At 51.8% G+C, this 25,557-nt stretch overlaps 1 protein-coding gene across 1 annotated transcript in view; it reads left to right on the forward strand.

The window, feature by feature from the left end:
- LRP6 (LDL receptor related protein 6) overlaps window positions 1–25,557 on the forward strand; it is a 1,542,295-nt gene that overhangs the window by 1,351,008 nt on the left and 165,730 nt on the right. Inside the window, exon 18 of the mRNA XM_069628714.1 lies at window positions 23,246–23,482. Coding sequence (XP_069484815.1) covers window positions 23,246–23,482 — 237 coding nt within the window. The remainder of the gene's footprint in view (window positions 1–23,245; window positions 23,483–25,557) is intronic.

Genomic DNA, 25,557 nt, shown 5'->3' on the forward strand with positions numbered 1-25,557 from the left:
ACGGGCGCCAGGCAGGGCGCCAGGCAGGGCGCACCCTCCCCGGCACCTTCAGCCACGAGCCAACGCTCTGGCTCGGGTAAGAGGAAGGGCGAGCACCCGGCGAAGCTCCTGGAGAGGCCCCGGTCGAACTCGAAGGCCCCATCGGAGGGGGAGCGAGGCAGTGCCCCCCCCCCTCAAGGATAAGGCAGTGAGCGCACCTAAGGTGGTGAAGGCCTTAATCCATCCGGCCAAGCCCTCTATCGAAACTGTCGCGGCGGCCCTGGCTCAGCCTGTGGAGGCTACACCAGTGGTGGCGACCTCGGGGCTCAGAGTCTCCCTGCCACCTCGGAGGGAGTCCTCTTTTGTGCCCATCGATAGGACCCCCGTGAAATCCCCGGCGGGGAAGAAAAAGGGGGGGCAGGGCGTCGTCGTAGATTCGGCTTCAACCTCGGAGGAAGAGCTGATCGAGGTCTTAAGCCACAGCCTTGGCGTGGAAGAAGACCGGCCCGTCGGGATGGATCCCGACGCAGGTGACGACATCGTCGAGGGTGCCGACTGGGCCCCTGATCGCCCGTCGGATTCCCCTCTGCCAGCGCCGCAAGACAACTCGGCGGCCATTTTGTTGGCTATACAGTCCTTATGCTCAGAGATAAGGACGAGACTGCCGTTGCCGACGGAGGAACCTCTCCCGTCGGGGGATCCTGAACCGGGACCTTCTGGTGTTCCCCCGCCCAAGAAAAGAAGGATTCACCCTCCACCTCCTTTTCAGCCGTCGCGCCGCGTCCAGCCCTCCTCCCCGTCCACCCGAGGGGATGATACGGGGACTGACACGGCAGCGACGGGTACGGACGACGAGGTATACGACGAGGATCTACCGTCGTCACCTCCCACCAGGGCTTCTCCGCCCGACGAGATTGGATCGTTCCACTCCATGATCGCCAGGGCATCCGAGCTTTTCCAACTCTGCCCTGAGGAGAAGAAAAAGGAAGGATTCCTTTATCAACGGCGCAAGGCCAAGAGGAAGACGGTCCTCGCGGTGCCTCTACTGGACGACATTTGGGATGAGGGCCTCGCCCTCCTCAAGAACCCTTCCACGACGCCAGCTAGAAGAGACCGGTACAAGAAGTAGTACCGGGTCCCGGACGCGGCCCCCCTGTGCCTCCGGGCGCAACCTACCCCGGACTCCGTCGTCTCCGCGGCGGCCAGGAAGAAAGCGGGGGGGGGGGGTGCGGCCTCCACATCGACTTCCCCACCGGACGGCGAGGGAAAGAAATTGGACGCTATGGGACGCAGGGTCATCTCGTCTGCAGCGACGACGATTAAAGCGGCCAACGCCTTGGCTATTGTGGCCCGCTACGACAGGGAGCTATGGTACAAACTGGCTCCCCTGCTGGACTTCCTACCGGACGACAAGAGGGCGGATGCCCTGGAGATCCTACAGGAAGGTGAGGTGGCGTCGGACCACGCCATCATTATTGCGACGGACATCGCTGACACTGGGTTTCGCCAGTTGGGCAACGGCGTGTGCCTTAGGCGGCGTGGATGGCTCAAGGCTACGGACTTCCGTCAAGACGTACAGACCAGAGTCCTGGACATGCCGTTCGATGGGAACAACCTGTTTGGGAAAACAGTGGACGATTCCCTTCAGGCCATTAAAGCGGACACTGAGACGGCCCGGGCCCTGGGGGTTCTGCAGCAACGACAGACGCCCTTTCGGAGCAGCGGAGGCAAGGGCGCCTCCAAAGGTTCCGGCGGCGGTTTCTCCACCTACCGTCAAGAGGCCTACAGAGGACAAGGCAAGTCTGGCGGACCCCGCCGTCGTCGCCAAGGAGGTCAAGGCGGCAAAGCCTCGTCGAAACAGGATTGAACCGGCCGTGGGGTCAGGCCCCCACTGAAGCACCCCGGTGGGAGGCCGGCTGGCAAGCTTCGTCAGCGTGTGGGAGTCCATCTCCACCGACCGTTGGGTGCTGGACGCCTTAGCCCGGGGCAAAGGGCTCAAGTTTCAAAGAAGGTGCCCGCGCGTCCCCCCCGTGGCCAGGAAAGAGCTTCACGTCCCTCAGCTTCTCCTGGAGGTAAGGGCGATGCTCAGGAAGGGCGCCATCGATCTCGTCCGAAAGAGGCTTCGGGGCTCCGGAGTTTACTCGAGATACTTCCTCGTGAAGAAGAAGACGGGAGGATGGCGCCCCATCCTAGACCTGCGACGTCTGAACAAGTTCATCAAGGCGCAGAAGTTCCGGATGGTCACCCTCCAGCACGTCCTGGGTCAGCTGGAGGAAGGAGACTTCCTGTCGTCGTTGAATTTGGAGGATGCCTACTTCCATATTCCCATCCTAAAGGGGCACCGAAAATTCCTCAGGTTTGTGGTCCAAGGGCGTCACTACTAGTTCAAAGCCCTCCCCTTCGGACTGCGGTCGGCACCCAGGGTATTCACCAAGTGCCTTGCACCGGTGGCGGCGCAGCTGCGCCGCGAGGGGGTCCACGTCTACCCCTACCTGACTGGCTCATCCGAGCCAAGACGAGGGAGCTCGCCGTGGAGCACACGGCAAGGACCGTCCAACTTCTCACAGACCTGGGATTTTCCGTAAACTACGCCAAGTCCCACCTGGTACCCGCGCAAAACGCACTGTTTCTGGGAGCGAAGCTTGACACAGTGTCCCTTCTGGCCTCCCCGTCGGAGGAAAGGACCAGGTCCATCCTGGGCAAGGTACAGCAGATGTTGGTTTCCGACGCGGCCAAGGTGAGGTCCATCAAGTCCCTCCTCGGAATGATGTCTTCTTGCATCTACCTCATTCCCATGTGCAGGCTCCGGATGCGCCCGTTGCAGGAGTTCCTGGACGCGCGCTGGATCCAAACGAGGGGCGGCTTCGAGGAGAGGATCACACTCGACGAGAGTTTCTTCCGAGCGGTCCGGTGGTGGGGCACCCGCGCGCATCTGACGGCGGGCATGGACTTCCAGACCCCAGACCACCAGGCGATAGGCCTTTGGCTCCCGAAGGAGAAGTCCCTCCATATCAACGTCCTGGAGCTCCGTGCAGTGTTCTGGGCCCTCAGGTCCTTCCTTCCGTCCCTCAAGGGCAAGGTGGTGAGGATCTTCACCGACAACACCACCACCATGTTTTACATCAGGAAACAGGGCGGAACCAGGTCCCCAGCAACTGTCCAAGGAGGCGCAGGACCTGTGGCATTGGGCCGTCGCCCAAAGGATGTTTCTGGTGCCGTTTCATCTGGCAGGGATAAAAAACACCATCGCCGACTCACTCAGCAGGGAGCTGCGCTCGTGCCACGAGTGGGAACTGCGGCAGGATCCAGTGGATCGCCTCTTCCGATGGTGGGGCACACCCCAGATCGACCTGTTCGCGACGGCGACGAACTCCAAGTGCCGGAGGTTCGCCAGCAGGTTTCCCCAGGCGAGGAGCATGGGCAATGCTTTCTCGTTCCCCTGGGAGGGCCTGTTCCTCTACGCGTTCCCTCCTTTGCCACTGCTAATCCGGCTCGTCAACCAGCTCAAGAGGTCACGGTGCAGGATGATCCTCGTCGCACCTGCGTGGCCGAGGCAGATATGGTTCCCGGACCTTCTGGACTTGTCAGCGTCCCCGCCAATCAAGCTGCCGGTGGACGCGGATCTACTCTCCAGGGAAGGAGGCGCCATCCTCCACCACGACCCGAAATCGCTGAACTTGCAGGCCTGCCTCCTGCAGCGCTAGAGTTTGGAGGATACGACATACCGGCCGACTGCAGAGAGGTTCTTGCAAAGGCCAGGGCGTCCTCGACTCTTAAATGCTACGGACACAAATGGAAGAGGTTCTCTGTCTGGTGCCACGCACAGAAGATTAACCCTCTACGGATTACGGCTCCCCAGGTACTGCCGTACCTGCTAACGCTGGCCAAAGCTGGACTGGCACACGCGTCCATCAAGATTCATCTTGCTGCGATCTCCCGATACACCAGAACCACGGGGCGGACGTCCTTGTGGTCTCATCGTCTGGTGAAAGAGTTCATGAAGGGACTGTTCAGATCGTTCCCGCCGGTGAAGGCTCCGGCCCCGGCGTGGGAGCTCAACGTGGTGCTGACCAAGCTCATGGGACCTCCATTCGAGCCTCTGCACTCGGCCCCGTTGAAGTTTCTGTCGTGGAAAACAGCGTTTCTTGTGGCCATCACCTCCGCACGACGGGTGGGAGAGATCCAGGCCCTTTCCTGCAAGGCCCCGTACTTGACTTTTCACGACACGAGGGTAGTGCTCAGGACGCACCCCTCCTTCATGCCCAAGGTACCGTCGGACTTCCATCTCAACGAACCCTTGGTGTTGCCTGTGTTCTTCCCGTCGCCTTCGTCGCCGGCTGAGAGGACTTTGCACTCGCTGGATGTGGCTAGAGCGCTGAAGTTCTACGTGGACCGCACGAAGTGTTTTCGGAAGACGTCACAACTCTTTGTGAACTTTGGACCTGTCAATCAGGGGAAGGCTCTCTCGAAGGCTTCCTTTTCCAGATGGCTCTCCGGCTGTATCATGTACTGTCATCGGTTGGCAAACCGACCGCTGCCTGGCCGTCCGAGAGCCCATTCCACCAGAGCGATCGCAGCTACCACGTCGTTCCTTTCTGGTGTGCCCCTGCTGGACATATGTAGGGCTGCTATGTGGAGGTCGACGCACACCTTCACGAAATTCTACTGCGTCGATCGGGATTCCAGGGAGGGGTCCAGGGTCGGCCAAGCAGTGCTGCGCAACCTGTTTGCCTGAGGTGAGCCTGGTGAGGAGGTAAGATGCTTAATGTTGAGTTTGATGTAATGCTTAATGTTGAGCCTTTGCCACCTCCCGTGGTTGTGCATGTGTGTACCGCTATGTATTCTTTATTCATGAGCATGTGAATCCATGCCAGACCCCATGCTGGAGAAGGAACAAGTTACTTACCTGTAACTGTTGTTCTCCAGCATGGGTCTGGCATGGATTCACATGCGAACCCTCCCGCCTACCCCTCTGCGGCTCTTCACTTGGTCATACTGCCACTTCACGTGCTTCCAAATCTGAAGATGGCTGCCAGAGGCAGTGCTTAGGTAGAGGGCAGTCATTGGCTGTGGTCAGTATGACGCAGAGACCAGTGATTGGTTATTACTACGAAAGACAGATCAGAAACGAAACTGATACTGGTTTTTTTCTTTACCGAGGATTCCCAGCCTGACGACGGGGAATATTCATGAGCATGTGAATCCATGCCAGACCCATGCTGGAGAACAACAGTTACAGGTAAGTAACTTGTTCCTTCTTTTTGTTGTGGAGTCTGACAAACTCCATAGGCATCATCTTTTCATTGTGTCACACTGCACCTTCAGTGCAGTGGCACAGGGAAGTCTTTAAGATTTCCCCAAGGTTTAAATACCTTCTCCTGGATAAACTACTGTTTCCAAGAGCAGTGAAGTGAAATTGACTTTACTTATACTTATAACTTTCTAGACCCAGCACACAATATCTTACAATAGTGTGCTTGAGGGGTTACATTGTATCCCCTTTGTCTATCTTCTCATGTAACATTTTTATGTTACCCTTTCCTTGATGAATGGCGGGTGGCAGTGATTTACTTTTAACTACCGTGGTGTGCATTTACTGCGGGCTGCGGTCGCAGCTGCAGTAAAGCACCCAAAGGTGCCATTTTTTTCAAAATGGCCCTGATCTTCCTTTTTTTGCCATTTCTTTGTGGAAATGTCCTTGTTGAGATTTACTGTGTGCCAAGCCAGGTTTGGTCCCTTTGTTCATTTTGTCTTTGGCAGGATTCACAAGTGAATTCCGCCTCTGGTCCAGGATGTCTGGCGGGGGCAGGAAGCAAGGGAGGTGCCCGAAACTCCATGTGCTTAATCTCCTGGGAGACCGGAATGCACTCTTAGGTGATTGGCCGGCTGGCTGTCCGGCAAGGACAGACACCCTGCTGGGCGATTGACAGGCTGGAATGAATGGGAGAAACCTGCATAAAAGGTGAGGCTTTTTGGCTTGGAAAGCAGAGTCGACCACTGGATGAAGGAATCCGAAGAAGAACTTGAAGAAGACGCTTGCTGCAACTCGTAGACTGTTGGTTTGCCCGCTGAAGCCCTGCTGCTGTGCTGAAACTTCAAATTTGTATCGACAGAGAAGCCCCTGCAAGGCCGACTTCTCCCCTTGAGTTGGTGGGACCAATCAACTCCAAAGTAAGCCACCTGGACATCCTCTCAGAGCTGGTTGAAATTCCACTGCAGTTGCTGCTGGGACGGAATAGCCAGGGAGAGGAACACCAGATTGTGTGTTGCTTTTAAGCTGGCCAAGAGCTCCAGGATGATCCTCCAGACTCCCAGGAAGCAGGACTGACCGAGCGTGAGCCACCTCAAGAGTGCTGGACGCCAGATGCAAGGAAACCCCATCTCGACAAACAGGAACCGCAGTGTTGCTATTTACGGTAGACGCGAGGAGCTGAAACACTGAAGTGCCACTTGTTTTAAGATTGCCGGTTGTGGTCGGTGACCGTCCCATTGCAGTGCAGGAGTCAGTCCCCAGACGTCCTCCCTCTGTCCCCACGACTGAGGCACAGGAACAGCAGGATCTGCAGAGCTGCACAGGAATTGAAGTCATCTGCTGCCTTTTTTCTTCAACCTAAAGAGAACTTACCTCTTGTTGTTTAACTGCACTTGTTCTCTGTTGGTGAGACCTGTGGTGGTTGCTCTGTAGAGTTGCTGATAGCTACTTTACAAGTCTAAAGAGCTTGTAGCCCTGCTTTGAATTCTTCGTTTCTACAAAGACTTCTAAAACATTGTGCAAGACTTTTACTTCAGCTCACCTAGACTGTTGCCCAATTGACTTTGGACTAGCCTGGCTCCATTGATGACTCTTCTGCCCTCTGACATGTGTTGTCCTCCTTCCAGGAAGGGGTTAACTAACTTTCTCGAGCATGGGGTCTGGCATGGATTCACATGCTCATGAATATTCCCCGTCAGGCTGGGAATCCTCGGTAAAGAAAAAATCGGTATCGGTTTCGTTTCTGATCTGTCTTACTTAGTAGTAACCAATCACTGGTCTCTGGGTCATACTGCTCCCAGCCAATGACTGCCCTCTCCCTAAGCCCTGCCCCTGGCAGCCATCCTCAGACTTTTACCGCACGTTCAAGTGTTGAGAGTCCTCGTGCTATAGCTCTCGAGCTTTTTACTGCGTTTTGCGTATTTTCAAGGAGTTTAATCTAATTATTTCAGTCAATTGAGCCTCAAGCTCCACCGTTTCTACTTCAGATCAACGGGGACCCGTTTTGGAATTTTCTACGCCCCTCAAGGGCGAAGTTCTCGTCTAGTTTCGCTTCTTGGAGGATTCCAGAAGATCTGAGGCCTGCCTCGTTGACATGGCCCAGGACAAGGGAAGCTCGACACCCAGATACAAGCTGTTCAGGAACTGCCCTGGATGCGGATTACAGAATGTTTTCAAGGAGGATGAGCATTGGAGATGTGTCTACTGCCTTCACGAAGACAAGGCGCATGTGGAAAAGGACTATGCGTTTTGCAAGAACCTGTCGGAACGGACTATGAGGGATCGTCGGACCCGCCTCGCCAGCTGGCTGGAGAAGGACCCAGCAGGTGAGAAGAAGTCGTCCGAGCGGTCTTCTAAGTCCTGTGAGGGCGCCCCGGTGACGGGGGCCCAACAGAAGGCAAAGCACCGCGAGTCCACGGGCACTGGGAGTGCCGAAGGGTCGGGCTCCTTGGCTGCCAGGCAGGGCGCACTTTAACCGACGCAATCAACCATGAGCCAATGCTCTGGCTAGTGGAAGAGAAAATCCGAGAACCCGGCTAAGCTTCTGGAGAGGCCCCGGTTGATCTCGAAGGGATCAGCCGAGGTGTAGCAAGGTGACCCCTCCCCCAAGGTGAAGGCCTCAAGCGCGCCCAAGGTGGTGAAGGCCTTGATTCACCCGGTGAAGGAGTCTATTGAGGGAGTCGCGGCGGCCCTGGCGAAGCCTGTGGAGGCTAACCCAGTGGAGGTGACCTCGGGGCCCAGAGTTTCCCTGCCCCGCCACGGAGGGAATCCTCTTTTCAGCCCATTGATAAGACCCCCGTGAAGACCCCGGTGGAAAGAGGGGGGTGGCCATCACGGAAACGGATACAGCCTCTGAGGAGGAGCTGGTTGAAGTCGTGAAGGGCCTCAACAAGAGGTTCGAGGAGGTCTGGTCCCACGGGGGAGCCACGTGGAGGCGGACGAAGAGAGCCATGGTAGCACCGACGAGACTCCCGTGAAGGAGGAGCAACCATCGCGCCCGTTGCAGCCAGTGCCCGAGCCTCAGGACAACTTGGTGGCCATTTTGATGGCAATCCAAACCTTATGCACAGAGATGGACGAGATTGCCCCTCACCCCAATGGACGACCCAGCAAAACCAGGCCCGTCAGGAAGCCCTCCAAACAAGCAGAGGAGAGTTCACCCCCCCGCCTTTCCAGCCCTCGCGGCCTGCTCAGCCTTCATCTCCTTCCCCTGATCCTAGGGATGACACGGGAACGGATACAGCCATGACGGGGACGGGTGAGGACGGTGGTGACGACGGGATGGGCCTTCCATCACCACTCCCTCGGTCCTCCCCGCCCGACGAAATTGGCTCCTTCCACGCCATGATTGCCAGGGCACCCAAGCTTTTTCAGCTCTGCCCTGAGGAACAGAAGAAGGAAGGTTTCCTCTATCAGTGACGCGAGGCCAAGAGGAAGACGGTCCTCGCGGTACCATTGATTGACAATATCTGGGAGGAGGACTTGCTCTCCTGAAGAACCCGTCCACGACGCCTGCCAAAAGGGATCTGTACGACAAGAAGTACCGGGTCCCCGATTCCGCCTTTTTGTGCCTTGGGGCACAGCCGACCCCGGATTCGTTCGTCTCGGCGGCGGCCAAGAAGAAGGCGGCGGGGGCGTCATCCTCAACTTCGACCTCCCCACCTGACGCCGAGGGAAAGAAGCTGGACGCCATGGGACAACGAGTCCTCTCGTTTGCGGCAACATCAATTAAGGCGGCCAACACCATAGCGATTGTGGCCTGCTACGACAGTGAGCTGTGGTACAAGATCGCTCCCCTGCTGTATTTCCTACCCGACGACCAGAGGTCGGAGGCACTGGAGATCCTGCAGGAAGGTGAGGTGGCGTCGGACCACGCCATAACGGTGGCCAAGGATATCGCTGACACTGGATTCTGCCAGTTGGGCAACAGTGTTTGCCTTAGACGGCGGGGATGGCTCAAGGCAACTGATTTCCGCCAGGACGTGCAAACCAGAGTTTTGGACATGCCCTTCGAGGGGAACAACTTGTTTGGAAAAACAGTGGATGAGTCACTTCAGGCCATCAAGGCTGACACGGAGACGGCTCGGGCTTCGCGAGTGTTGCAGCACCGACGGCCGCATCGGACAGGGTGCCTCCAAGGGATCCGCCGGCGGCTCCTCGACGTACCGCCAGGCGGCCCACTCCTCGTCGCAGGAGGCCTACAGAGAACACAGCAAGTCAGGAGGATAGCGTCATCGCCAAGGCGGCAAGGCCGCCTCCAAGCAGGACTGAACTGGCCGTAGCGTTGGGCCCCCACCGAGCACCCCGGTGGGAGGCCGGCTGACGAAGTTAGTCAGCGTGTGGGAGCCCATCTCCACCGACCGTTGTGTGCTGGATGCCCTGGCCCACGGGCACACTCTTGAATTTCAAAGGAAATGCCCCTGCATTCCTCCCGTGGCCAGGAAGGAAAATCACGTCCCTCAACTGCTGTTAGAAGTAAGGGCGATGCTCAAGAAGGGCGCCATCGAGCTCGTCCCGAAGAGGTTCCAGGGCTCCGCAGTATACTCAAGGTACTTCCTCGTCAGAAAGAAGACAGGCGGTTTGCGCCCCATCCTGGGCCTGCGGCGGTTAAACAAATGCATCAAGGCACAAAAGTTCAGGATGGTCACCCTCCAGCACGTGCTGAGACAGCTGGAGGAGGGCACCTTCCTATCGTCGCTGGACTTGGAGGATGCTTACTTCCACATCTCCATTCTAAAAGGACATCGAAAGTTTTTCAGATTCGTACTCCAAGGGCGGCACTACCAATTCAAGGCCCTGCCATTCGGGCTGAAGTCGGCACCCAGGGTGTTTACCAAGTGCCTTGCACCAGTGGCGGCACGGCTGCGCCTGCGGGGGATCCACGTCTACCCCTACCTGGACGATTGGCTCATCCGTGCAAGGACAAGAGAACTCACCGTCTAACACACAGCGGAGACCGTCCAACTTCTCACAGATCTGGGATTCTCCAACTACTCCAAATCCCACCTGGTCCCGTCGCAGGTCGCCCTGTTTCTGGGAGCCAAGCTCGATAAAGTGACGCGATTGGCCTCCCCGTCGGAGGAGAGGTCGAAGGCCATCTTGGGCAAGGTGCAGCGCCTGCTGGCCACGGGCGTGGCCAGGGTGAGATCCATCAAGTCCCTGCTCGGAATGATGTCCTCATGCATCTACCTGGTGGACCTGTGCAGGCTACGGATGCGTCCTCTACAACCGTTCGACGCCCGTTGGATGCAAGCGACGGGCAGCTTCGAAGACAGGATCCTGCTCAACGAGGTGTTCCGCCAAGCGATTAAATGGTGGAGCACCCGCATACATCTCGCAGGCATCGACTTTCAGACCACGGTACATCAGGAGACGGTGACGGGAGACTGTGACGACGGACGCCTCCCTGGAGGGATGGGGAGCACACGCGAGAGGCCTTTGGCTCCCAGAGGAGAGGCCACTCCACATCAACATCCTGGAACTCCGAGCAGTGTTCTGGGCCCTCAGGTCGTTTCTCCCGTCCCTCAAGGGCAAGGTGGTGAGGATCTTCACCGACAACACCACTTCTACATCCAGAAGCAGGGAGGCACCAGATCCCCAGCCCTGTCCAAGGAGGCCCAGGATCTGTAGCACTGGGCCGGCGCCCAGGGGATGTTTCTGGTGCCCTTCCATCTAGCAGGAACAAAGAAGTCATCGCCGACTCACTCACCAGGGAGCTGCGCTCGTGCCACATCAGGATCAAGTGGATTGACTTTTCCAACGATGGGGCAAACCCCAGATCGACCCGTTTGCAACAGCGACAAACTCCAAGTGCCAGAGGTTCGCCAGCCGGGGAGCATGGGCGATGCTTTCTCGTTCCCATGGGACGGCCTGTTCCTGTATGTGTTCCCTCCGTTGCCGTTGCTGCTGCAACTCAACCAGGCGTGGCCGAGACAGATCTGGTTCCCGGACCTTCTGGACTTGTCAGCGTCCCCCCCCCCCCCCCAGTCAGGTTGTCGACAGACGCAGATCTTCTCTCCAGAGAAAGAGGCGCCATCCTCCATCACGACCCGGAGTCGCTGAACTTGCAGGCCTGGCTCCTGCAGAACCAGTTTGGAGGGTACGATATCCCGGCGGACTGCAAGGAGGTGCTTGCAAAGGCCAGGGCGTCCTCAACTCTAAAGTGCTATGGACACAAGTGGAAGATGGTCTCTGTCTGGTGCCGTGCACAGAAGATTAACCCTCTGCGAATTACGGCCCCTCAACTGCTGCCGTACCTCCTGTCGCTGGCCAAGACGGAGCTAGCTCACGCTTCCATTAAGATCCATCTTGCAGTGATTTCCCGTTACACCAGAACTACGGGACGGTCATCCCTGTGGTCTCATCGCCTGGAGAAGGAATTTATGAAGGGACTGTTACGATCGTTCCCGTCGGCGAAGGCCCTGGCCCTGGCGTGTGAGCTCAACGTGGTGCTGACCAGGCTCATGGGGCTGCCATTCGAGCCTCTGCACTCGGCACCGTTGAAATTTCTGTCGTGGAAAACAGCGTTCCTTGTGGCCATCACCTCCGCACGACGTGTGGGAGAGATCCAGGCCCTATCCTGCAAGCCTCCATACTTGACTTTCCACGAGACGAGGGTGGTGCTGAGGACGCACCCCTCCTTCATGCCCAAGGTGCCCTCGGACTTTCACTTCAACAAGCCCTTGGTGTTACCTGTTTTCTTCCCGTCGCCTTCGTCGCCCGCCGAGAGGACTTTGCACTCGCTGGATGTAGCTAGAGCGCTGAAGTTCTACGTGGACCGCATGAAGAGTTTTCGGAAGACATCACAGCTTTTTGTGAACTTTGGACCTGTGAATCAAGTAAGGCCCTCTAGAAGGCTTCCATTTCCAGATGGCTCTCCGGCTGCATCATGCACTGTCATTGGTTGGCAAACCGACCGTTGCCCGGCCGTCCGAGAGGCCATTCGACCCGAGCGATCGCTGCTACTACGGCGTTCTTGTCTGGTGTGCCCCTGCTGGACATCTGCAGGGCTGCTACATGGAGGTCGATGCACACCTTCACGAAATTCGACTGGGATTCCAGGGAGGAGTCCAGAGTCGGCCAAGCAGTGCTGTGCAACCTGTTCGCCTGAAGGTGGGCCGGGTGAGGAGGTAAGAGTTGCTTAATGTTGAGTTTATGTAATGCTTAACGTTGAGCCTTGCCACTTCCCGTGGTTGTGCATGTGTGTACTGCTATGTATTCTTATATTCATGAGCATGTGAATCCATGCCAGACCCCCTGCTGGAGAAGGAACAAGTTACTTACCTGTAACTGTTGTTCCCCAGCATGGGTCTGGCATGGATTCACATGCAAACCCTCCCGCCCACCCCTATGCAGCTCTTCACTTGGTCATACTGCCACTTTACGTGCTACCAAATCTGAGGATGGATGCCAGGGGCGGGACTTAGGGAGAGGGCAGTCATTGGCTGGGGGCAGTATGACCCAGAGTCCAGTGATTGGTTACTACTAAGAAAGACAGATCAGAAACGAAACTGATACTTTCTTTACCGAGGATTCCCAGCCTGACGACAGGGAATATTCATGAGCATGTGAATCCATGCCATACCCATGCTGGAGAACAACAGTTACAGGTAAGAAACTTGTTCCTTACTACCATTCCTGTTAACTTCTCCTGGGGAACTCTTCAACCTTTTCACCAGGGGTTGAAAGTTTGCTCTTTCTCTCTACTTCGGCCTGCTTGACTTCACGGGCCGTTGGGCACAGGTTTTGGACCAAACAATCCACCCGTTACAGGTCACGCAACCACCACAGTTCCTCGTACTTCACATGCAATCGCCTATGCAGCAGGCTAGTGTTGATGGTCTCAGCGTAGTGCTTGAATCGCACGGTCCACCCACCACCGGTCACGCCACCACCCCACTAACTCAGCATCAAGATTGTCAACTCCCAGCCGATGAATGCAATGCTTTCTTGGTGACCCTCAGTTCGCTCTAGTTATTGCACTGCTGCTTTGCGACATCCTGCAAATGCACAGTTTCCAGCTCGCTGACTTTTTAGTGGCCTACTAGCACGCCAATTTCTCCTTCCGGATGTTGCTCCTCTTGTCCTTCTTTTCTATTTAGCTTAAGTACCTGGGACTGCCCCAGCGTAATGTCATTTTGATTGACAGCAGCTGGTCGAACACTCTTCATGCTTGACGGTAACATTCTTGATTTCTTCTTCATTCCCAGTACCTTTCATAGTAAGACTGTCTGACACATTACAATAACACATCGTCTCAGACTTTACCATAGGCAAGGAAGGGTTTGGTATTATTTTTCCCCTGTGGGGGTCTGGAGATAAAGGGGCCTTGTCCCAGATGTACGTCCTTGTCCCCCAGAGGGACGAACCTCCCCATGAAATCTTCCCCTATGTTACCACCCCTATGGGGACTATCGGTTAGCGGCCTCACCTCCCTAGCCTCATGGAAAGGGTCGTCCCCCTGGGGAGATGTGACATCATCGGAAGGATCGTCACACTGGGCATTAAAATGATTGGGCCCTAGGAGGTATACATTGTGTGCTTTAGCCCTAGGGATTGTAAAGCAATTTTTCTTGCACAGAAAATATGTACGTCCCTTCTATGTGCTAGGTCCTGACCACCAGTTCTCAACCGTACATGTGAAAGGCCCTGGATGTGTCTTGAGGAACCTGCACTTAGTTGTGCCAAGTACTGGGTGCCTAACTATTTGCTAGGGTTTATGGTTTCCTGGTTCTCCCCACACCTTTATTTTATGCAGGGTGCTCATCATATTGGGAGAGTCCTTCTATCAACATCACTGTTTGTATACATTTACTTGGTATTTGTTTAATATTTTATATTATCCTCTGAAGTACTTATTTGGCCAGATCGTTTTAAATGTGACTTAATTAAAGCATATATTTTTCAGTATATCAGTGTGGTGAATTTTCTGGATTTGTTTGTGGACTAATTGTGCGCCTGTAGACCTACTTACCCGTACCTAAGACTTAAGCCTTGTCGCTCTGACAATGCTATCCACTTTTGAGACGGTTGGCTTCCCTTTCTTGTCAGGTTTTTTAGCCTTCACCCTAGGGTTAGTTGTTGTAGCATCCTCAACACAGTGTGTTACAAAAAACAGACTTTACAATCACTCTACTAACCTCCCAAGTCTGCTCTGTCAGGTTAACAAGGCGTGAGTCAGGTCCTGCTTGGTGTTGAACCCTTGCATTGATTTTTTTTTTCTTCTTTTTGAAAATCCCCACTAGAGGAAATGGGCAAAAAAAACTCCCCATTGCTGACCATACTGGATCTGAGTGACTGACTGCGCCAGTCAGAAATTGCTGAAGAGCATGGGTGACGAGCTATTGAAATGAAACCAATTGCCTGCAAAGAAGACCTGTTCACGTTAAAGGTTTTCATACCACGCACCAATGCCACTTGTATGGTCTCCAGGCGCTCGCTCAGGCGGATCTGTAATGCCAGGAGGGTGGGTAGTTGGGGTTGTGCGGGAAAGAGCAAGAGAGCTATGATGTGCTGTTGGCAGCTTAAGTTCGGAAACACTGTTCATTGAACATAAATGTGTTTTTCAGAAGTTGCCCACCATGTGCCATTATGAGAGTGTGTGGTTTGTTTTGTTTTGAACTTGTGAAGTACGTGTGGACTGTAGTGCTGTAGAGGTCTGGTTTTGTTACGTCCAGAGTTTGAGAGGTGTATGCAGAGGAGTGAGTTTATTAGTACAGATTGTAGTGAAAGTCCTGGAAATCCATCCAAGTGCTCTACACCTGCCGCCCCCGAAATGTACCCAAGTGCACTACATCTGCCACTCTAGGAATCCATCCAAGTGCGCCACCAAACTCCCACTCCGCCCCATGCCTTAAAATCCATCTAAGTGCATCACATTTCCTACCCCTGAAATCCACCTAAGTGCATCAGATTGCCTAATCCTGACATCCATCCAAATGCATCACAATCTCCACCCATGAAATCTATCTGTGCGTCACATTTCCTGCCCTTGAAATTCATGTAACTGCGTCACCTGTGGCAGTTGAGATCTTTGTCTCGCCTAAGTTGCCCTTTCTGGTTTTTACCGTTGTTGTCACCTCAGCGGTCATGATTCCTAAGCTTCTCCGCAATTCGTTAGGCTGTCTGAATTCTTAGTACAAGCCCTATTTCTAGCTAGGTGATGTGCTCAGTGGCTTAAGGGGAATCGGCAGGGAACGGTTAGTCTTCTTCCTCGATATCCTATGGGCGTCGTCCATTATCTATTGGGGAGGGTCTGGTGCATTACTTCTGTTAATTTGTTGGTCCTCAGTGGGGGTGTGCCTAGGCTGAGAGTCTCCCTCCCTCCCTCCCTCCCTTCCTTGTTTTTCCCTCCCCATGTTTGCCTTGAGCCTCCTACCCTAGCCTAATCGTATCGGGCCTCCCAGCTTCTTTTGTTTCTTAGTAGTCCCTCTTTAGGGCGTGGGGGGCATCTGTTTTAAGGTCTCTCTTCCCAGTCCTGTCCCTCATTCCTCTATTGTTTTTGGGCTACTTTTTCTTTTTCAGTACCTGGCCGGTTACGAGGTGTACAGGCACTGTTCTGTCGGTTTCATTGTGTTCGGAGCTGAAGAGCCAGGTTTTAAGAAGTTTTCTGAATTTTGTATGGTCCGAATAGTTTGTATTTCCCTGGGAAGAGAGTTCCATATTTTCACGACTAAGCAGGATAATGCTGATCGACTCTCTTTTCTTTGTGTTTTATTTGGGTTCTAGGCAGATGTTGTTGCAGGATCTCCAGGTTGTGGTTGGTTTGTAGATGGAAAGTTTCTTTTGAAAAGAGTCTGCTCCCCGGCCATGTGCTACTCTGTGCATTATACACATTGTTTTGAAAGTGATTGATTCTTTTTTTGACCGGGAGCCAATATAACATCCCAAGAGCTGGTGTGATGTGATCTGTTCTGTTGAGTTTACGGAGAAGTCTGGCTGTCACATTTTGTATTTGTTGCAGTTTCCTTAGTAGGTAGTCTGGCATTCCAAGGTAATCCCTGGCTCCTGACATGGCTGATTTCTGCAATCACTCCTTCGCCACTGGAGTCTTCCCATCCCCCCGAATCACTCCCTTGTGCACCCTCTTCTCAAGAAACTCTCTGCCGACCCCTCCTGCCCGGCTAACTATTGCCCAATCTCCATCACTCCCTTCCTGGGCAAGCTCCTGGAGAAACTGGCCATCTCCCAGCTTAACCTCCACACTGAATCTGTTGGTTGTCTTCGTGACCATCAGTCTGGCTTCAGAGCTGCCAGAAGCACGGAAACTGGTCTCCTGAACATCCGTGAAGACCTGCTCTCCAACCTTGACTCTAACACCCCATGCATCCTCATCTTGCTTGATCTCTCTTCTGCCTTTGACACTGTCAACCATGCCATCCTGCTCAAGCGTCTCTGTGATAACCTGGGTATCACTGGTCAGGCTCTGGCGTTGCTGACTTCTTTCCTCTCCGACAGACCCTCCCAGTCCAACTTGGGTCCTTCCTCTCCGATATCTTTTTCTCTACCTGTGGTGTCACCCAGGTATCTAACCTCTCTCCCTGGCTGTTCAACCAATACCAGGCACTCCTTGCTCTCTGCCCCAATTTTTAGTGCTACGCGGATGATACCCAGCTCATTTTCAGGATACCCTCGGCATCCTCTCCTTCCCGCATCTCTGACTGTCTGCTATCCAGGAGTGGTGTGCCGCCAATGACCTCTGCCTTAATGCCAGTAAGACTGAGATTCTACTTATCGGCACACCCGCTCCCTCCTTCCCTGCAGCTCTCTGGCCGGCCTCTTGGCCTTCTTCCTGCTCCCACCTGCAAGGCTAAAAACCTTGGTCATCTTAGACTCCGCACTCTCCTTCTCTCCTCACATCTCTGACGTCACTAAGAAGTCACACTACCAGCTGCACCGCCTCAGAGGTATTCCTCCGTTCCTCTCCTTCCCCCGGAACCTCACTGTCTCCAGAGCCCTGGTTCTCTCAAGGCTGGCCTATTGTAACAGCATATTTCTAAGTCTGCCTACTTCTACTCTCCACCCTCTCTAATTTATCCAGAACAGGACTGCGAGACTTGCCCTTGGCCTCAAGCCCAGTGATCGTATCTCTCCAGGACTGAAATCTCTGCACTGGCTCCTAGTGGCTGCAAGGATTAAGTTCAAAACCCTCTGCATTGTCCACAAGGCCTTCTGGGGCCTGGGGCTGCATTACCTTCAACTCTCTCTTCCTAAATATCTTCCTTCTCGAGCTCTTTGCACATCCGCCTCCAACTCCCTCAGGGTCAGTCGCTTCTCCAAGCAAGAAGTTGGTGGTAGTTCTCTCTTCAGCAGAGGCCTACCTCTGGAACAGCCTTCCTGCCTCCCTAAAACTTGGAGAACCATCTCTGGTTCCGGAAGCACTTCAAAACCTTCCTCTTTGCTTCTGCTTTCTCTCTCCCTCTCCCCTGCTGAATTCCTGGCTGAAACTGCACTGGTTACCTGGCCACCCTTTCTGATCTCGGGCCCAGGCCTCACCAGTTGCACACCTGCACTGCCTCCCTGGCAACCCCTGCACCTGGGGACTGTTTTCTGTATCCCTACAGTCCCCCTACCAGCACCTATGTCTGCACTTGACTTGCACTTGCCACCAGCCGGCCACTTTTTATTTATCTTATTTATTCTACTATCCCATGCACTGCACTTCCCCTCGCCCTTCCCCCACACACTTTTCCCTTTCCCCCTTCCCATGCACTTGCGCGATCTGAATGACACCTGGCCTCGTAAGATCGTTGTCTGTCTTCCCTTTGTTCCCCCTCCCTTGCCTCGTTGCGCCTTGAAACACTTGTGTATAGGCGCGTTATAAATGTCATGTCATATATCACATATGCTGTTAGCATAATCTATCCTGGACATGATGAGGGATATGACAGCCAATGTTTTGTGCGTGAATGAGAGGAATGATGGACTTGTTTTCATCGTTTGTAGGTGGAAGAAGCACTTCTGGATTATCATATTAACTTGAGGTTCTAGTGCTAACTCTTTGTCCATAACGAGTCCAAGTTTTTGTACAGCTGTAGATGGTATCAGTGGGTTTCCCAGTTCTATGGGCCGTGGGATCTGCTGATTGTTTCCTCTGTAATTATGATTTGTTTTGTCTGGGTTAATTTTGAATTTGTTGATGTTCATCCATCGGTAGAGCTCCTTGAGACACTCTATTAAGGGTGCGTTTTCTTCTTGTATGTCACTGTATTTGAAGAGGATGTGTGTATCCTCTGCGTAATTGTAGCATGTTAGTCCGTGTTTTTTGATGAGGTTGATTAGCGGTGTCATATAGATGTTGAAGAGTAGCAGTGAAAGCGATGAGCCTTGGGGTACTCTGCAGGTGGTGTCCCGTGGTGCGGATTTGAAAGATTTTCAACACGTTTTCTGTTCTTTCTGAGAGGAACGATTTGATCCATAGCAGTGCTGTCAGTGAGCCCTATTTCTTCCAGTCTTTTGATTAAGATATTGTGGTTGACTGTCAAAGGCAGCTAAGAGATAAAATAATATCAGTGCTGATTTGGTGTTGGAGTCTGCGTTCATCTGTAGATCGTCCCATAGATGGTCCAGTAGATAGTTATTTTCAACGTGCTCCAGAAGTTTTTCATAGACGTAGGTTTCCAATCGTTCTGCCGAGCAGAGGTTTTTAATGTAGGCCATTTTGAATGCGTTTGGTACTCTCCCTATTGCAAGTGATTGATTTAAAGAGTTTTAGGTAGTATTCCGATGCTGTGTCCTGTGCGAGGATGGATTTATAGCTGTTTGGAAGGCAGGGGTCCATTGGGGAACCTTCCTTGTTACTCTTTTTAACCAGGCTTAGTAGTTTTACTCTTGACATCTGTTGGAAACGGCTCATGTTGTTTTGTGGTCCGGGGACCTGTGGTTGCTGGTACATTGTTTGGTCGATTGGTTTGCTTTGTATGACTCGGTGTAGGTTGGTGAATTTGTTCTTAAAGTGATCTGCGAGATTACCTAATAGTTTTTGGGAGGGGACTGGTGAGTTGTTGCATCTGGGTGGGTTTCTGATCTCATTTAGATGTTGAATAACTCTTTGGTTGCATTTCTAATCCGGTTGTTGTCGTGCTTCTATTTTGCTTTGAGAATTTCCGATTTGTATGATCTAATTTGGAGTCTGTATTTTACTCTGGTCTTTGTCGCAATTTATCCTCTAATCGTGTTCTAGTTCATAGTTAGTTATCTTCATTCCTTCTGGGTGGGGGGGGGTGAACCATCTAACCACTGCTTTCTTTCTTGACTGGATGAGGTGCTTTTCCAGGCAGATGGCATCTATTGTTTCTGCAATCCATTTGTGGATCAGGTTTGCTTTTCTATCTGTCGCATCCAATGATGAGGCCGTAGGCTTCGCAGTTTCCTGTTCGTCTAGGTTATTAATCTTGATGGTTTTCAATTTATTTGTTTGTTTTTTTTCCTCCAAATTGATGAGTATTTTAGCAGATTTGTGGATGGTTTTGATGGTGTTTGGATCTCCAAAGGGATGATGAGGTGGTTACTCCATAGTATTTGTATGGGCAATGCTATTGTGATCAGGTTTCTTTTGGCGAATATGGCGTCCAGGGTGTACCTTTGTATGTTCGCTCCTTTCACCGTCTGTCGAATGTTCATGGTCTTGAGTTGTTTGATTAAGGTTTTATGCAAATTGGGGTTCTCTTCTTCGAACCATATGTTGATGTCCCTGAGAATGATCTTATGATATTGTTTGATGTCTAGACTAGTGACTGCTTCTGTGAAGGTGTCTGTGAAGGCGGCGTCGTAGATTGGAGGCCTGTAGATGGTTATGAATGTAAGCTTTAATTGTGTGCCTGTCGTAAGGTGGAGGATGAGGGATTCGCAGTTCTGGATGTTTAAAGGCTCTGCAGTTTAAATTTTTAGGTATTCTTTGTAGGATACTGTGAGTCGTTGTTCCCCCCCACCCCCAACACTTTTTCCTTTTCTGTTCACCTGTTTGCATTTGATGTAATCAGATAGGCAGCTGTGCAGTATGACTCTGTAGTTTTCAGCTAGCTAGGTTTCTGTGATGAATAGGATGTCAATTCCCCCGTCGCAGAGTAGATCGTAGATCTCGGTTGTGCGTTTTGACATAGATCTGGCGTTGATTAGGTTGCAGTGTAGTTTTCTCTTTGTAGTCAATTGATTTGTTCTGGTTTGCATCTTTGGGTGGTTTTGTTGGCGGTTCTCCTTATCGTCATTGGGTTGTTGAGTGTCGCGTTTTTCTTGTTTCTTTATTTAGTAGGTCGGTTAGGATTGAGTAGGTCGGTTAGGTTTATAAATGGGTTCATGGCCATTTCATGCTGCTCTTCTGATTCAGGATGGTGTTGGCGGTTCTCTTAGGGTTTGCTGATATATGGAGGGAGGGTGCCGCTTCTCATTCTTCCAGTTTCTGCCTTTTTTCCTCTGGTGTTCTGGCAACTTGCTGTTTTGTATGGGCATCTGTCTGTTCAGATTGTTGCGAGGTATGGTGTAAGGTAGAGTGATTTTAGTCTTGCTTTCACAGTGGCTCTTATTCCTGTAATGGTTGTGCGTTCTGATATGGAGTTTGTCGGGGTAGGACTTTGTTGTGGTTCCCTTTTGGATATCCTTTCCTGTTACTTTCTCTCACCTCGGCTGATACTCTAACGTGGCATGGTCTAGTCTTCTAGTATTTTTCAGGTTGCCTCACTGTTGCAAATGGCTTCCCGTGATCTGGGATCATTTGGCGTTACAGGGGTGCCTTGGCCCTCTTGTGGTCATTATTCTGTGTTTGTCTGCCTTGTGGTTGTCCATCTTGTTGGTTTTGGTTTGGGTTCCTTTCAGTGGTAGTTTGTTTTCTTTCCGTGCGTAAAGTAGGGGATGTTGAGGCGGTTCGTGGTTGGCGGTGGTCTTATGCTCTGTGGGGCCTTGATGGGTTGGGTAGTTGTGTGGAGGGATGGTTGATGATGGGCAGGACATGGTAGGGGTCCAAGTTTCTCCTCTTGGTGTAGTTTTACGAACTACTCCGATTCTGAGTTCTGTCTAATGGTTGTTGAGGTTCCTTGCGGGATTGCCTACCTTTCTATAATTGTTGAAAGTTTGTTTCCTGCCTTTCGCGTGTGTGTAAAATATGGCTAACTAAGGCAGTTGGTCTAAATTCAAGTAGGGCTAAGCACAATTCACCCGAGTGTGAGATATGGCTAACCAACACAATTCGCCCATGTGCAAGATTTGGCTAACTCACACACTGCACCCAAATATGAGATAAGGCTAGCTAACACAGTTGGTCTAAAATCAAATAGAAACCTATCATTGCACCACCATTAACGAAATGGTGGCGCATGCAAACGTTTCTGCTTTTGTCGGGCTTTATCAAGGTGTTGCAGAATCAACACAATGTTGTAAAAGTCACAGTTGGTTTGCCATCAATATTTTATAAACTGTTACTTCACAATTTATATAACAGTGGTCATTGTGTCACTAAAGAACACAGCTTTCTACCTGTACATGCTGTCATATAAGAACCCATCTCGTCAATGCAGAGAGTTTGTGTTTGTTTTGTCAAGGGACTCACTAGTGGCAGTCCTTGATGGCTCTCTCTCTCATAACTAGTGAAGGGTCTTTTCCTCACGGGCCCACGGGTCCCTCATGCCCAAGCTGTCCATGGCACTGAACTTGCTCATCTAAAGGCAAATGGCTTATCTCGCTACTACCTCCGGGAACAATGTAGCAGGGTCCCCGACGTTAAAGTCCCCAAAGCTAGTGATCTATCTATAGGTGCCTTTCAGATACTCTGGCTCCACTTGATCTTCTCTTTCCCCACCCTCCTATTATTGTCCCTCCTACTTTGTCTCCCACCCTTTCCTTCCCGCCTCCCTCTTAATCCATCTACCATCTCACCTTTCTCATCCTTGCATTTCACACACTCCCCTAGATATGCCTCTTACATCTACCTCCACCCTCGGATCCTACTCCCTCCTACCACGCCCCACACTATTATAATTCTCTCCTTCTCGCACTACTAATCTCCTCTTTCAACACTACTTCACCTTTCACCGCACTACTATGCCCCTCGCCACAATACTCCTCCCCACACTCCTATTTCTCCCCTTCCCTCCTCGCATGCCTCCTCCCCTCCTCGCACGCCTCCTCCCACACTTCCTCCCCTTCTCACACACCTCCTCCCCTGCACTCCTCCTCCATTCCTCCCCTTCTGCACTCCTCTTCCCTGTGCTCGCCCGCTTGCTCGCCCTCTCCTCATCTGCATGGGGCAAGATAGGGTGGTACTGTTGTAATGCAACCCTGGTCGTGTTAGGAACTGGGACCCCTTCAACTACCCCACCCCATCTTGACAGGGTCAGAACTCTGACCCTGTCACAAATATGAATCGAAGTACTACTTAAGAGTGGAATGCTATTGGCAAAGCAGCTTCTCTTGCCACCATCGCCTGCTTGATTGCATTCACTGCAATCACATTTGTGTGCATCGTCTCCTAGTGTGTCCCTGCTAATTCAACAGAACCAAGGCAAAATGTCTGTGTCCTTGCAGAAACATGTTCCTGTTGAGATCTAGACTGTAATTTGGGCCAATTCACACAATTTCTGTCCATCTTACTGTGGATTCCATTTAGAGCAATTACTCTGTTGCCTTTATTACTGTCAGTCATTGATTATTGGTAATACTTTCTCAAAGGTTGAAGGAGCCCAATGCAAGATAAAGGAAGTACAATTGTATCTGGTAGTCCTAAGCCATAAAATCCTATACATCAGTCACTCTTCCGAATGCGAGATAATGTGTGGGCCTTGCGAAAGTGTTGAAGAATCTATATTTACAAGAGTGTGATTCCTTGGTCTCCAATTTTAATTTGTATACAGTTTCTGGCTCATCCTTGTGCTGGTTCAAGATTGACAGATGTGTGCACAGTTAAGAGCTATAGATTTGCAGTGTTTGAGTTTCTTCGGTAAACTAAGAGGAAGTTTGGTTTAAGTTGAGCGCTCTTTCGAATATTCACACTTAGGCATTCATTAATTTTTCTTTTGTTTTCTGAAGAGCCCCCAACATGCTCCCCACAACAATTCAGCTGCTTCACTGGTGAGATTGACTGCATTCCAGTTGCCTGGCGCTGCGATGGTTTCACAGAATGCGAGGACCACAGTGATGAGCATAATTGCCCTGTCTGTTCAGACTCCCAGTACCAATGTTCCAGTGGGCAGTGCATTGATGGGGTCCTTCGCTGCAACGGGGAAGCCAACTGCCAGGACAAATCTGATGAAAAGAACTGTGAAGGTATTTTGTGGCACCAGCCTTTCATAAACCTCTTTAATTATAGATATTCTTACAAGATACAAAATAGGTTTTTAATGTAATTGTATCTGTTAAGACATTTATGCCAAAAAAAATGTGTTCTCTATTTTCATACTAAAAGGACTTTTGTTCATTAGTAGATGCAGCAAGGAGCCTAACTAAAATAGGTAGATGATACAGTAGCGCAATTCCACACAAAGTACTTTTTTGCCCTTTCCACACTGCCCACCGGTAACAAGTACAATTTCCAAGCAGTTTGTCTGCTTGGTAACTGTGGCAGAGAAGTGCGCATTAACTTGAGGAAGGAAAGCTGGCAGTGAGGTACAGTTATTCCCAATGGCCACAGCCAAAGAATACACTAAACTGGTATACTAAATATGCACGGTATCATAAAATATACCTACGAGTACATCTATTATGTCAAATAAGTACTAATGGGCATTAAAGACTCTATCCAACCTGTCCTCATACCCATTAACCTTTACCTAGTAATAGGCACGATACATAGGTTAAGGGGTAGGAAGAAAAGGGAACAGGCAATACAAATATACATCAGTGCATTCTGGCCAGGATCCAAAAAGCCATGCAGGAAACAGTCCCCAATAAGTCCTACCTGATAGCATAAATGTTACCAATGAATATCATACATTTCGTATTGGAACATTTGTTTATCCTCAATACACTTCCTGAAAATAGATAAAACGAGAACTTTGTCATGCAATATAACTTGGAGGAGGGTCATACAGAATTTTAATAATGAGATTGAAATCGGTGGTAAAAGCTAAAATTTCATTTCTTTGTAGGAACCTCTAGGGACAGCAAAAAAGTAGTAGGTACCCTTAAAAATCACTTAGGTGGAGTTTTCCAAGACAGTAAAAGTTTCACATAGGTTATAATGGGACACAGCCTGCAAGCAAAGCAGTGGTTAAAGAGAAAGGTCGGGTAAGTCTCAGTTCTATCCCACAGGTGCCGAGAAGGCAACCAACTACCAAAGGGGGACAAGAGGAGAACCTCAAGAACCCTTCCAGATTGGAGACCCAAAAGTAGTAGGAAGAAAAGCAAAGCATGTTTCGGGCCGATCTAAGTCTTGTAAGCTGCTTTAGAAAGGGACTTAGAGCCCCACAACCCTGAGGGTAAGTGATCATACTCTTACGTCCCGTCCCCTTTCCTCCATACTGCATGGGCGTCCCTTCCAAGGGACGGGAGACGGAATCTTTTTCACCAGAAAAAACCTTCCCCTTCAAATTTAGAGGTGCCCAGGGGTGCGGCCCAGGGAGCATGCGCTGCCCTGACTCTGCCCGCTGGCGCCACACCTCAGTCCCCTTTTCTGTGTCGCCGGGAACGGGCCGAATTCACCAGCGCTCCAGGGTTTGACTTTGGCCATGTAATTCCATGCATGGATACTTTTGTCTTTTTATCATTCAGGTACTCTGTCCTCAGGCATCACGCTCCTGCCCGGCGCATGTAGACTTCCACAGGGTTCAGCAGGTGTCCATCCTGCAACGGGCTCTTCCCAACTTCAGAACCCCACGCCCTCGGCCTACGTTGCCTTGGCCCAGACCACGGTTGGTAATCTTGTATAGCGCGTGACTCGCTGTCCTCGAAAGCGCTGAAGAACAGTCTAGCCAGGTGGAGGGAGCTCTTCTAGAGGTCGCCTGCATAGGACCTCAAGAACTTCGTGAAACATTGAGCCAAGCCCAAGGTAGGGCCGATATTCTCTATCGCACCCCGCATCTCGGATGAGGGTTATCCTCAAGGACGCAATCGGGGAAGTCCTCCCTGCAATGCTAGTGGCGCCACAAGCGCATCTTCCGGCGCTGCTGCCTCCAGGTCCTTAGCCGATGCCTCAGGCGGTTCCGTACCAGCCTCCGCCGCATTCTCAGCATCCGGCTGTGGTCCCTGTACCCCAGCCTCTGCCGCCAACTACTCCTCCTCCACAGGATCCACAGGATACGGATGAGGAGAATGATCCGGAAACGCCATCCTCGGCCAGGGCCTTCCAAGCACAGGGAGTTTCAGACACCTCTCTCCCTCCCTCCCTTCCTGCCCCCACCAGA

Source organism: Ambystoma mexicanum, chromosome 12 (assembly GCF_040938575.1).
Source record: "Ambystoma mexicanum isolate Mex_15411 chromosome 12, UKY_AmexF1_1, whole genome shotgun sequence".
Taxonomy (NCBI): domain Eukaryota; kingdom Metazoa; phylum Chordata; class Amphibia; order Caudata; family Ambystomatidae; genus Ambystoma; species Ambystoma mexicanum.